The sequence below is a fragment of the Pogoniulus pusillus genome, chromosome 2, assembly GCF_015220805.1.
Source record: "Pogoniulus pusillus isolate bPogPus1 chromosome 2, bPogPus1.pri, whole genome shotgun sequence".
Taxonomy (NCBI): domain Eukaryota; kingdom Metazoa; phylum Chordata; class Aves; order Piciformes; family Lybiidae; genus Pogoniulus; species Pogoniulus pusillus.
In genome coordinates, this window is record NC_087265.1 from 37,484,116 (window position 1) to 37,497,701 (window position 13,586).

Genomic DNA, 13,586 nt, shown 5'->3' on the forward strand with positions numbered 1-13,586 from the left:
GGGCTAGATTTTACATTTTGGAAATCCAGTTACTTGCTCAGATGGTGTTTTGAACATTTTTGTATTGTCTACTTTATCCTTACAGATTTGCAGCAAGTTCCATAGCTGTTTTTTAGAAAGAAAGCCCTTAGTTCAGTTACAAGCATGAGCTTGTGCTAGCTTGTATTCAAATAATAAAAGAAGGGTTGGGGGGTGAAAACATAGTTTGTTTTCATTTGGAGATTTTATGCTGTCAGTTGCCTTTGAACACACTTAAGCAACTCCAGTTCAAAATGCTTATTACAGTGCTTCTGAAATTACAGTAAATAAACATTCTTGTTGCTGACCCTTTAAGCTCATAGGCATTTCCAGTTGCAGTTGGAATTCTATTTTTGTTTTTCTGGTAATCTTTCCATCATTAAGTGCAGTGTAGACAAATATTTCAGTATGATTCTTTTGCAACTACTTTTTTCTTTCCAGAGCAGAATGTTTTCATTATAGGGAAATAGTTTTCATAAATAAAAATTCCTGTAATCTTTAACTCAATTGATTTAAGGTAGGAACTACTATCTCAAAGTGCAGTTCTGCACAATGGAGTCTCAAGTGAAGGAGAAGCGTGCTTTTGATTATAACTTACTTCCTCTAAGGGTGTTGCTTTCTGGTGACAGCAGTTTGTTACTTTTGTAATTTTGCAGCGATGACTTTTCTTGAAGGTGACAAAGTTTTGTATTTCAATTACTGTTCATGAGCTTTTCATCTTTCCTTGTGTGTCTTTATATCGTATTATACCTTGCCTGTCCTTGAATAATAAAAGTTGCAATGGCTTGTTTAAGAATCAGCCTGAAAGAGTAAATGTTTGATTTGCTTCCCCTTAAATTATTTCCCTAAATATTAAAGTAGTAGGTTGTGATTAAATGTTAATGATGTTCATTAACTTCTAATGAAGGCCTCAGTAATTTTTCATAAAATAATTGTAGAATATTGTGCTTCATGAAGGTGAACAAATGTAGTGAAATGTTTTCTACACTAGGCTACAGACTTACAGCAATTATGTGTCTTCCTGTTTAAATAGTGTTGCAAAGAGTTAAAGCTGAGTGATGCAGTTCATAGTGGATAATGCAGTAGTAGTACATAGACCACACAAGTGCAGGAAGCCTTACTTTCATATGGAAGACTATGCCATGTTGGTGCCTTATTTTATCTATGTATCCCTCAGTGATGCTGCTTATTGTCGTTAACTTCTATTCTGACATACACTTGAGCAAGTAACTTGAATTCTAAAATTATTTTGGCACTTTGTTTGGTATCAGCCTAAGCAGAAGCAGCAGCTACTTAACATCTGCTGCCATTTAAATGATTTAGGCATGTAAGTGCCTTACTTAATGGTGTTACTGCAGAAAATACATTTATTTTCTATTTCTTAGAACTAAATTAGATCTAAATGGCTCATTTAAATATGAAAACAAGCAAGAAAACACACACAGCCTCCAACCCTGAAACTTACACCATTTTTCTTTCTTGCTATAAATAAAAATGGCACATCCTTAGAAAGGTTTGATAACTCTCAATGAAGTTGTGATTGCTCAGGTGTGGTACATATTTGCTGTGATCAATCTGGAGAAAGAAAATGGTCATAAAAAAGAAAATGTTAGGCTTTGTAATTGGAATTCTCCCTCTTTTTAAGTCGTTACTGTTTTGAGTATTTGTGTTAAAAAGTTTAGACACTGTTATCTGAACATTTAGTCTCTGCCTTAATTTATCACATTACTCCTTTAATTGAGGTCCTTTGGGATATCTCCTTCCTGTAATGCTGAGAGAGATCCCTTTTACAGAGCTAGCAAGTTAATATTAGCTGTCTCTTAAGTGAGACACTATGCTCTGTGTGTCTCTTGCAAGTGAATGCTGACAGGCACATAGGAAATGCAGCTGACGTTAGGAAGCCTGGGTGGGGACTACAAGGAGCTGGCAACTACTGCAGGGTTTAGTTGCCAGACTTACTGACACAACAGTACTTTACTTGTAGAAGTTTTCTTTAGGCTGCTAATTCTGTCTTCAGAGTAACTGAAACTAAAGCCGTGTTCTGATGCCAAGCTAAAATAGCTAAAGCAGGCAACAGTTTATGGGGAACTGAGAATGCTGTTTTCATTCCACAGCTTAGATACTCATAAATATTAGTAAAAAGAACAAGCTCCTTTCTTAATGAAAGGATGAGTTATGAACAGTGCCATAGAATACACTACAAAATACATCCCATCTAACTGTAGAGCGGCAAAAATAGCTCAGACAGAAAAGCTAGCAGTGTGAAGTATCTGTAAATACTGAGTTCTGCCTGGTTTACATCACAATTTCCAGTTCAGTCATACTTCCTAAAGCACACTAAGCTTCCCCTAGTCTTCAAATAAAAATTCTTTACTTCAAGTGTATCTAGGCATTGAGAAATGCTAAGCTATCAAATACAAACATGTAATCTTAAATATAATGTGTTTTGTCTTTAATTTGCCACATTTCTGGTCCATGGTAAAGCCTAAGGAGTAGTAAAGCAAAGCTTTGTAGGAGCATGGAGGTGGAATCCAGTTTCTGTTTGTTTTGCAGAAGTTCAGGCAAAAACGAGTTGCTGTCTTTCTGCTGTCTTCATTTCTATATGGGAAGACTTTCAAGTGACTTCCTGGGGAGGAATCTTACATGGGTGGGTGCACCTGACTTACAGAACAGAAAAACTGGTGCAGCCTTGGTGAAAGGATACATTTTTGTTACATAAACATTTTGGCCTTTCACCCCCCCCACCACCTTGTTTTAGCATCACTCTTAGATTTTAGGTAGAGCCTCCCTGAAGTGCTAGAAGTACTTAACAGAACTCAAAATAAGTGTTGGAAGAAATGAGATTCAGAGGGTGAATTTAGTCTGTTTAGTGTTTGCTCAGTGCAGTATGCCACACCAGGCTAGCTTTAATACTGTTGCCCCTTTAAGGTAAGTACCTATATGGTGCTCTCCTTCAAAAGTAAAATCTCTTGAGACTGAAATGGCTTTTCCTGGAGCAACTGGATGACAGTATCTTGTGGGAGGCATTGGCTTCTGCTGATCTCAAAATTGCAGATCATCATGAGAAAGTGAAATATAAGCAATATATAAATAGAAGGAACATGTAATTTTAAATCTTGACGTTTTTTAGCATGAACTGTTACATAAAGTCAAAATTGGATTAAGCAGGCTTTTTCTTGAGATCACCTTTATCATCTTTTGTAACGGTTCTCATCAGTGCACTTACGCAATGCCACGATGTCTTTCAGACCAAGATTTGTCTTTTCTTGGAAACTAGCATTTAGATTTTTATACTTTTAAAATCTGATGTGTAAATTGATGCTTTCTGAAAGCTGTGTAGAAAACTACTGCATACACCATGACTGACTTGACCAAATCAAGCTGTAGAGCACACCATGATATTTTTTTTTTGTGTGTAGCTTCTAGTGGTGATCTGTTCTTGTGTCTCTCTGGACATTCTGTAGTACATCCCTATAATTTACTCTTCTGCAATGCCTGCTTACTCCTGAATTGCTGCCACTGCCTCTAGCATGCATGTTTTCATTCTGAACCAGATCTTGGGTTTTGAAAATGTGGATGTACCCATGGAGGCATGTGTATCTTGGCTATGTGTAAGAGGCTTAGAGAACTTGTTTGAGGAATAGAATACTTATTTATGAAAATATTAATTTCCTTTGTTGTGATAACAGATAACCTTTGAAAAAGGTTAAGACTTTATCTCAGTCACTCAAATTTGTTGAATGTAGGAGGGTCTGATAGCTGTAAGATTCCAGAGAGGAGTTTCTTTGTTGGGTAACAACTGTGCATGTTATCACTGAAGTAATCTGGACAGTGTCCAAGATTTAAACTGTTCCTGGGATGTATTGCTGGCATTCTTTGTGGCATGTTTGGCATTACTCTTTACAGATATGTAGAGTCAGCTATTTGCAGTGCAGTATTGAATGGTGCTGCTTAACTGTGGTCAGCTGAATTCCTTGGACAAGTGTTGAATTTTTGTAATGTAAAGTCCATAGACTGCCAGCAATAGCTGGCAATCAATGCATGTGTTAAATATTGTGGACTCTTCATCTTTTTCTGCATGGTTCTGACAAAAGTGAGCTGCAAGAATGGATTGGTAATTATCTATTGTAGTGTTCACACTAAGTCTTTACTTGGGGGCAGGATAATAAACTGCTGTTACACAATTTTTATAAAGCTTGTGGACAGAGATGCGCTATTACTTTGGAACACCTTTCTAGAAACTCAGTAGCTGGCACCACTTTTCTTAGGCAGTTAAACAATTTCAGTCTCATACTTTCTCTTTTTTTCCCCCCAGATGGAGCAATTATCAGATGAAGAACTTGACCATGGTGCAGAAGAAGACAGTGATAAGGAAGATCAGGATCTGGACAAGATGTTTGGGGCCTGGCTAGGGGAACTGGACAAACTTACACAGGTTAGGGAGATTTCCATCATCTTACAGAATAATTTTTCATAACTATTATATGTTCCTTTTTGGTTGGATGCTAACTAATTAGCACTGACCCTTGCAGCAGAGTAGACTGTAGCATATGACCAGCTCACTACTCTAACATTTCTAAATTTGCTTGTTTTATCTCAAAAGTTGTTAAATTAATTTTGTACAGCCTGATAGCATGCCCTTTCTCAAAGGATATGGTTCTTTCAGACAACTGTGGAATTGGTATTGTTTCCTTGTGTATACAACAAAATACTGACCTTAGCTGGTTAGAAGTGGGCTATATCTGAGAACACAGGGTTGGACATTTATTTGTTCACAAAAAAATTGGGAATATTGCCACTGTTGACATGTTTAGGTACCCTAACACGCCCCAGAGAGCTCACTGTTATTCCAGAGTTTGCTTTCTGCATCGAGGCAGTTGATCTTCTTTTGGCATCTCCTTCTTTCTGGTGCTTTTCCTTCACAAGCAGATCCTGTTTTGCATGGAATGCCAGACTCCTGGGGTGAAAAGCCATTTCTCTTTGGCTGCCTGCTATGTTTTATTCACCTGTGTGAGCTTGATGAATTAATCTTCTCCCTCTTTGTCATTTAGACTTAAGCAAAGGTATGCTATCTGCAGTTCTAGTATGATGGAGAAGAGGCAGCTTTTCTCATCTTTATCTTCCCCAAAGACTGAAGGGAAATTGAGCCTGATTTTTAAGTTCTGCCACATGATTAGCTCATCTCTGTTGTCGTCTTGTTAAACCTGGATCTGCAAGATCTAAATATAGATAGCACACTTGTGTATGCAAGTACACATCCTTGCAAGTATGCAAGGATGATAAAGAATGCTGCCTTCTGAGGTGAATGGACGATCATGTGAGACCTGTGTATTGTAATTCTTACTGGGTTTTGTAACTTTGTATGCAGAATTTTTAATGGTAAGTTGGACCCTTTTGATGGTGTGGGCTCTGCCCCTTTTTTTCACATTTTAGCAGCCTAAAACATCCAAGCAGACTTTACTCGGGGCTTATAGCTACACTGCAGATACACAGGCTTCATGTTAATGTTGCAATTTGTGTGCTAATCCATGCACGTTTCTTCACGCCCATTAGCAGTTATGGTGAGGGAAGATCCACATTATTTCCTGCCTTCATACTGCTATACAACATGGTTTGCAACATAGCCTGACAGCTGCCCTTCTGTCTTTTGAGACTATTGAAAAATTACATTTCCCCCAAAAAACTTTGAATGACCTCATATGGTTTTGTATAAACAAGTTAGTGCAGTTAGCTGTGTCTCAGTTCATTTGTTTGGAAAGTAATCATGTCTTGATACAGCTGTCCCAAACAATGTCCCAACAGAGGCAGGTCATTAGAGCTAATGATCTCCAAACTGCATTTTCCTGTAGTTTCAGCATTTGTTGCTGTTTATCAGGCTGGCCTCTGAGAGCAGTAGGAGGAAAGAAGTTGTTGGTTTTTTTCCATCCCTGAGTTCCTTGAACTTTAACTTTTTTAGATTTCCTCTGTGTTTACGTTGAGGGGATTGCAAGTAGGATCCAGATTCCATTTCACATAGAATTGCTTTTTAAAAGCTTTGTAATTTTTAAGATGCCCATGAGATTGTTTGAATTCACTTTGCCTTCTTTCACTATTGATCTAACAAAAGCCTTATAAAATCTTGTCATAGATTTTGCAGCAGGTGTGAGCACTGTTTGGCAATGATGCAGATTGCATTAATGTTTATCCTGCTCTATGGTACAAGTTACATGAAGGAACTCTTGCCTTGATTCTCATAATCATAAACTTTTGGAGCTGTTGCAATTTTCAGCAGTTCTGAGTTTACTTTAACTGTTTAACATTTTTGCTTCTAAAACCTCCCTATTTTTTTAATGTCTTTTCTCCACTAAACACCTGAAGATAAATTTCTGTAGTATGGTGTCATGTCTTTTCAGTCTAAAGTCTGAAAAAAGAAATTTGTTTCTTTATATGCCAGGAGTTTTGGAGAAATTTATCTTAATGAAAATTAATTTTCATTCATCTTGAAGATTTGCTTATCTAGTTGCTTCTCAATCTTCATTCTGCTTTTTTTGTTGTTTTTTTTTCCAGAGTTTGGATACAGACAAGCCTGTGGCACCAGTGAAGAGATCACCTCTTCGTCAGGAAACCAATCTTGCCAACTTCTCATATCGCTTCTCCATGTACAATTTGAATGGTTTGTGGAATTATTTTCTCCCTCAAATGTTGAGGAAAAGAAACCTGTTCCAGTTATAGATTAGAAGATAGTAAGACATACACTTGTAGCCTAAGTGAGAAATGTTTACTGAAGACATTGGTTTCTGATGACACAGAATTTTGAGTATCCTAAAGCAGTAGGATTTTAACAGCATCCAGTGTCTGAGAATTGTAGTCTAGTCTGCACAGAAATCTACATTCTGGGATCTGGTCTCATGAAAGAATGAATTGATGTTTATCTGTTAAATGGGGAGAGAGAGCATCTTACTTCATGGGATAGGATGTAGGAATATAGCTACAGAATTCTTTCACATAAAACAAAAATAATGTTTTTCCTTGTTGAAAAATTTCCCCTGCTTGTATTACAGTAAGCCTTAATTTAAAAGCTTGAGTATGTGTCTAGTATTTTAGGTTTTTTTGAAAGCAGTGTCACATATCTTTCATTGCTGTAGGAGAAAATGCTTAGCAAAACACCTACACTTCTTTGAGAAGCTGAGGCATGTTATTATACAAATGTATTTTTAGATTCTATGCACAGACCAGCATTTTAAACTTACCATAGATTTTTTTTTTTCTCTTGGCAAATATATTTAACCTAAACAGCTTTATTTTTTTAATTGCATTTTGACTGGTCAGGGGTGGTAGTACAAATACATTTCTGCTTAGCTGGGAACAGAGCTTTTGCAGGACAAACGGGAAAAGAAAATACAGCTTCCTTTGTTCCCTAACTCTGTTAAGTTGCTAAGACAAAGTGAGAAACTGTACAGACAAATGAAGTAACTGCACATACCAAAAACTCTTGTTTGTTGCAGAAGCCCTGAATCAGGGGGAAACTGTGGATCTAGATGCCCTCATGGCTGATCTCTGTTCCATAGAGCAGGAGCTCAGCAGCATTGGGTCTCATTCAGCAAACAATGCTGCAGTGAAACGCCTTGCCACAGAATCCAAAGCTCAGAAACCACCTGCTAGCAGACCTACTAAGCACAGCAGCGTGAAAGGATTATCTCCCTCATCTGGTAAGGTGACTAAACCCTTACATGCAAACGTATCTTTGGATGACATCACGGCACAGTTAGAGAAGGCCTCGTTGAGCATGGATGAGGCAGCCCAACAGTCTATTGCAGAAGACACCAAACCAGTAGTTACTGCTCAGCACAGGAGGACAGCATCTGCTGGCACAGTGAGTGATGCTGAGGTGCGCTCAATCAGTAACTCCTCCCGTTCCAGCATAACCTCTGCAGCTTCCAGCATGGATTCTTTGGATATTGATAAGGTGGTGAGACCTCAGGAACTGGACTTAACATCACAAGGACAACCAATCACTGAGGTAGAGTGTCATTAATTCAAGATTTTGCTCTTTTCAAACTGTTTTTGTTGTTCCTTTCCTCCATGCTAACACTCCTAGCTCAACATGTGCAGTACAGCAGACTGATGGAAGATTAAGATTGCTTTTGCATGGACTGCATGTGCTATGGGTGTTTCTGTCTACAAGGAGTCTTTTTAAAGAATATGTATTTCCTTTTGTTTTTTTAAGGGCTTACCTGATCTCCTCCTAAGACAGTCATGGATTTTTATGTTTTCTAGTTAATGGTTTTTATTCTAACTACATCTTATGCATTGTTTTTAATTTAAACCTGAATAGCACATGGCTGTTGAAAAAGGAGGATACAACTGATCAGACCATACAGAGAAGCAACTGGGCTGGAATACAGCAATAGGTGATACTCATTTGGGATCTTGATGCCTGGAATGCAGTAATGGCAGATTCTGATTTAGTGCCTTGATGTTGCTTTATCAGAGAGGAGACTTTTCAGTAAAAACACAGCCAGTTTGGGGAATGCTGAAAGTACTGGTGACTTGTGTGAGGAAATGGGGAAAATGTTCCAGTAAATTGAGAGAATATAAACTAGAAGCTGTCTTGGACCACTACTTTATGAAACAGAAATTTGCTCTGTTCAAAAGTCAGTTGTACTAGTATGTATGTTCTCTTTTATGGGAGGAAAAATGGAACAAGCTGAATTTATTCTAATCAATAATTAACACTAATTTGCTTGAGCTGTGCTGAAAGCATGCCTCTGCCCATCTGCAACAGAAGTTCATCTGATTTAGTGAGTGATGCAGGCTTGTCAGTCTAATAATCAACTCATCAAGGTCACACTTAGATATAAATCTTTATTTAAAACAGTGAGAAATGAATAAGTGACAGTTTAGGTAAATTTTGGTTTTGTATAAGAAGTTGGTCTTCATTTCATTTTTATTACTGATTCGTACTGAATGAAACAAAACAGAGGTAGGCAGAAATGTGTCCTTTTCTCTTTGAAAGTTAAAATGCAAACCTTTGCATTATTGCTGTAGGCCTAAGTGTTGAAGCTAGGCTATGATAATCATTGATTGTTGTTTGTCAGTCATTTTCTTTCTGTGGTGTGGCAAGGCTTATTTTTGGCTTCTCCAGCTCTTAGTTGCAGTGATTTTATCTTTTTCTTTTAATGTAGAAAATTAGACAATATTGCATTTTTGCTCTCTCTTGGCTGAAACTATCATTTACTTAAATTGTTTGTGTAACTCCCATAGCACAAGAAAGACTTGAATCTTGCCTTTCTTAATTTTTAAGAATTCAGGGTGTTTTCTGCAGTTGATTTTTCAGATTTCCCTCTAGATCTCAGCCTCTCTTCCTTCAGGAGTGGTATACTTGAGACATTAGTAAGATTACCTTCCTTGTCTCTCACATTTTTTAGTTCTTTGATGGCTCAAGCAATCAGCAAACTATCTGCCGCACTTTAATAACTTGATGTTGATGAACCAATAAAGAGAAGGTCAAGAAGTTGCTTCGGCTTCACAGGAAACTAATCTATATTGCTGCAAGTGTTGCAGTTGCCTTCTCAGATGCTGAGGTCTTAGCCGCTGACTGCAAGGCTCAAAATCACCCCCAAAAGCTTTTATCCCAAACATGTGAGAGATGCTTTTGTATACCCGGTGATTGCTTCTCGTAAGAATGTGGCCATTGTTTCTCTGCCCAGATAAGTTGATAAGAATGATTCCTTTGATAGAGGTAACCAGAAAACGTTGGTAATTTGAGAGCCAAATCCTGCTGTCCTCTTGAGAGCCGAAAGCTCTACACTCGATGACAATGTTGCTTTGTTTTCTCTTGTTCAGTTCTTCATTTCAGTAGCTTAAGGAACGTTTTAAACTCTTGAGAATTTTTTCCTCAGGTTTACAGAATTGGTATTCAGCTGTTTGGTATTAAAACTGTTATGTAATGGGATGGGACATTTGACTCAGGAGCAATTTTTTTTCCTCATCAGTGGTGAATGGAAAAGGGGAAAATAACATCTGTTTTGGAGTTTGTAGGAGATTTAGTGGCCATGATTTTTAGGTGAAATTCACCTTATAAATAGGCAGGAGCCCAAGGTGCTAACAAAAGTTTGTTTTGTGTTTCATTCATTTAGTTGCTGAAAACTACTGTTCAAGGATTTAGTAATCTTTGTGGCCAGGTTGTGAACCAAAACACCTTTTCCTAGTAGAGTTGAATTCTCCCACCTGCACAGCTGGCTCAGTGGTGTTGTTTCTAATAGAGGACATCCCTCTAGTGAAGGAGCCTTTGAAGAAGTGCTCATATAGGAAAAAAAAACACAGTTCTGATTAAAAAAGTGAGAGAAGCAGTTACTTCATGGCCATAGTAAATCTGTTTTGAGATTTGTTATTCTCATGTAGTGCTTCAGGTTAGCTCCTCTTTCTGCCTGTCTTCCTTGAGACTGACTGTGGTTGAGCTGACCTTTAGAATTTTTCTCTGCTGCTGTGGCTCTTACAAGAGAGCTTAGTACTTGGCAGCTCTGCCCTTTTGACCAGTCCTTTCTGTCCTCCCCAGGCAGTTTAGGTACTTTTAAAAGTCATCCTTCCTTTTGCAACTTAAGGTAATGCTCTTCCTCTTGTGATTCCAATAAAAGTAAAACGGAAGACTATTTTGATGGGAGGAAGTGCTTGTCTGAAAAAGGAAGTTATGCTTTGCAGTTATTAACTTCAGTATTCTATCTGTAAAATTAATTCTGCTGTCTATTTTAGAGTTCTTTGGCCTAGGAATGTAGGGAAATCCTGTGAAAGGCATGCCATGCACTTGCCCACTTGAGGTATGTGTAATGTAGTGTACTTTCTGACTGCTAATAGTGGTAATTGTTACGGAAAGAGGCTGCAATTCCACAACCACTGAAGATGAGAGGATACGACTTCCCTTTCCTCTCATCATTTCTTCCCCAGTGCTCTTATTTACACTGCCTCATCTCCTCCCTTGTCTCAGCTTTGGCACTTACTGGTCCTTAATATGCCAAAACTTACCACTTTATTCTAGGCCTCGATCTGTGTTACTTGGGTGAATTGAATAGGCTCAAAGGGGTCTGATGTGAAGCAGGGGTACTGGAGCCAAGAACTAGAGGCTGAATGGGAGAGCTGCAATGCATGCATTGGTGCTAATGGATTATTCGAATCTTTCCTGAGCAATTGGACTGTCACCTTAATGATGCTGTCTTCCTCTTTCTCTTAACAGTCTGTGCTGTAGGAACTTCTGGGTCTAAAGATACATCATCATCATCATGGCATGATAATTCTTGGGGGTCTTATTACTCAGGACCACCATTTTTGTTCTCAGTCTATCACTTTCTGGGTTGTCTAAAACCATTGTTTTATTAGTTGTCATCATGATTTAACTTTCTCCTTTTCATAACAGTTCTTAGCACTATCTCTTTGGACTCTGTGATCATTAATGTGATCAAAGACTATGTAGTCTTGAGATCTTGTCATGGTGATGGTACTGTCTGTTTGCACTTGTGTTCTTGTCTTCAGTCTTCTGTATGCATTGACTAAGAAAAGTTGCTTCTACCCCTGCCCTCCATAATTTTTGCTAAATTGAACTTCCCAAATCCTTGCTTCAGCAGTGCATTTCCTTAAATTGGTAGGTTACATTTTGTCTTCATACTTTAGTTGTAATGAGTGGCATACACTTTAAAGTCTTGGTTTCTGCTTATGGAACGCTTGAATACAGGCTCAATGAGTGATGTAATAGCATGACTTGTAGTCATCACTTCCCCTACCTATGTGACTAACTTGTCCCACTCCACCTACCCATATTATTTTTTGCTTTCTGGCTTTGGTCACTCTACACCCAGAAACTGTTGCTATTTTCAGTGAGATGTGCTAAAGAAACAGGAATAGTGGGGAGAGAATAGAGAACTGTGTGGATCATGCTGATGTAGCTAGTTATGTCTGATGAGTGAAAGGGTCCATTCATGGACAGTCTTTGTTACTGTCCTGCATATACTCAGTTCAAACTTCACAGATAAGTTTGAAATCTGCCATCTGGTGTGGCACATTACAGCATCACCCCCACTCCTTCCCAGCATGATGGAGTTCTTTGTCAGTAGCCCACTTTGCACAGCTGAGAGATTCTGACTCTTATGAAGATAATGCATAATTTAACAGTTGGTGGTGACATGTTATTTTTTAAATCTTGTGCTTAAATTCATCATAGTTTCAGACTTAATGTATAAGCGGTGAAAAATCATGGCAGGACTTAAAGATTCTTTGCTTCACTTGGCAGAGAAGGCTACAGTGTAGAGCAAAAAATGTTCTTTGGGGAAAGAGAGCTTTGAGGCATGACAGTTAGTAATGGCTGTAATATGATCTCAGCACACAGAGGCAAAACTCAATTGGCTAGTGGCTCCTGTGGGATGAAGTGGAAAACTTGAAATGAGCATAAGGAAAAACAAAGTTCATGTTCCATAGCCTTGGTTCTCGTGTAGACATGTCACTAAACTGTACTTCCCATGCAGTAGCACGATACAGAAGCTTTTCACCCATTAAAGGTTATTGTAAGTCATAAATATGTGTGATTACTAAGTGTTACACAGTACGAAAATGCAGTTAAATGTTTCTATATGCAGAGAAATCAACCCATGATATATATGGCCTTTGGTAGGCAGTAGTGTCTTAAAGTAAAATCATAGAATCAACCAGGTTGGAAGAGACCTCCAAGATCATCTAGTCCAACCTATCACCCAGCCCTATCCAGTCAACTAGACCATGGCACTAAGTGCCTCATCCAGTCTTTTCTTAAAGACCCCCAGGGACGGTGCCTCCACCACCTCCCTGGGCAGCCCATTCCAATGGAAAATCACTCTCTCTGTGAAGAACTTCTTCCTAATATCCAGCCTATACCTACCCTGGCACAACTTGAGACTGTGTCCCCTTGTTCTATTGCTGGTTGCCTGGGAGAAGAGGCCATCCCCTCCACCTGGCTACAATGTCCCTTCAAGTAGTTGTAGACAGTAATAAGATCACCCCTGAGCCTCCTCTTCTCCAGGCTAAACAGGCCCAGCTCCCCCAGCCTCTCCTCATAGGATTTGTGCTCCAGGCCCCTCACCAGCTTCGTTGCCCTTCTCTGGACATGTTCCAGCACCTCAACATCCTTCTTGAATTGAGGGGCCCAGAACTGAACACAGTAGAGTTGGATTGCTGAACCTCAGATATTAGTTGTATGTGATTTAAAGAACAGTTGTGGTCTGGCTTAGCTTTTGGAGGAGTAGAGCACTATTGTCTCTTATTAAGGTTTGAGTGGTTTTCCTGATGTTACGTGTTTTGTGCAGTTAGCAGGTGCAAAGGATGGTCACAGACATGCAACAAATAAGGCATGACAGACAGTTGATTTATGTTTCTTCTAAAGGCTCTTTAAAAATTATTTTCATGTTATGCCAATTCTGTTATGTCTTAATGCAAAGTGCATTCTGGAGTGTTTCCAGTTATCCTTTTCCTCAGCTGAAAATAGTGAATGGGAGAACTTAATTTGAAATGCAATTAGATAACCTCTTCCTCTTTTCCACTTACTAGTTACAAGGTGGTTTTTAATACAT

General features: G+C 38.6%; 1 protein-coding gene across 1 annotated transcript in view; it reads left to right on the plus strand.

The window, feature by feature from the left end:
* Positions 1-13,586, plus strand: part of RAPH1 (Ras association (RalGDS/AF-6) and pleckstrin homology domains 1) — a 98,119-nt gene that overhangs the window by 37,573 nt on the left and 46,960 nt on the right. Inside the window, 3 exon segments of the mRNA XM_064161300.1 lie at positions 4,334-4,453; positions 6,565-6,670; positions 7,503-8,017. Coding sequence (XP_064017370.1) covers positions 4,334-4,453; positions 6,565-6,670; positions 7,503-8,017 — 741 coding nt within the window.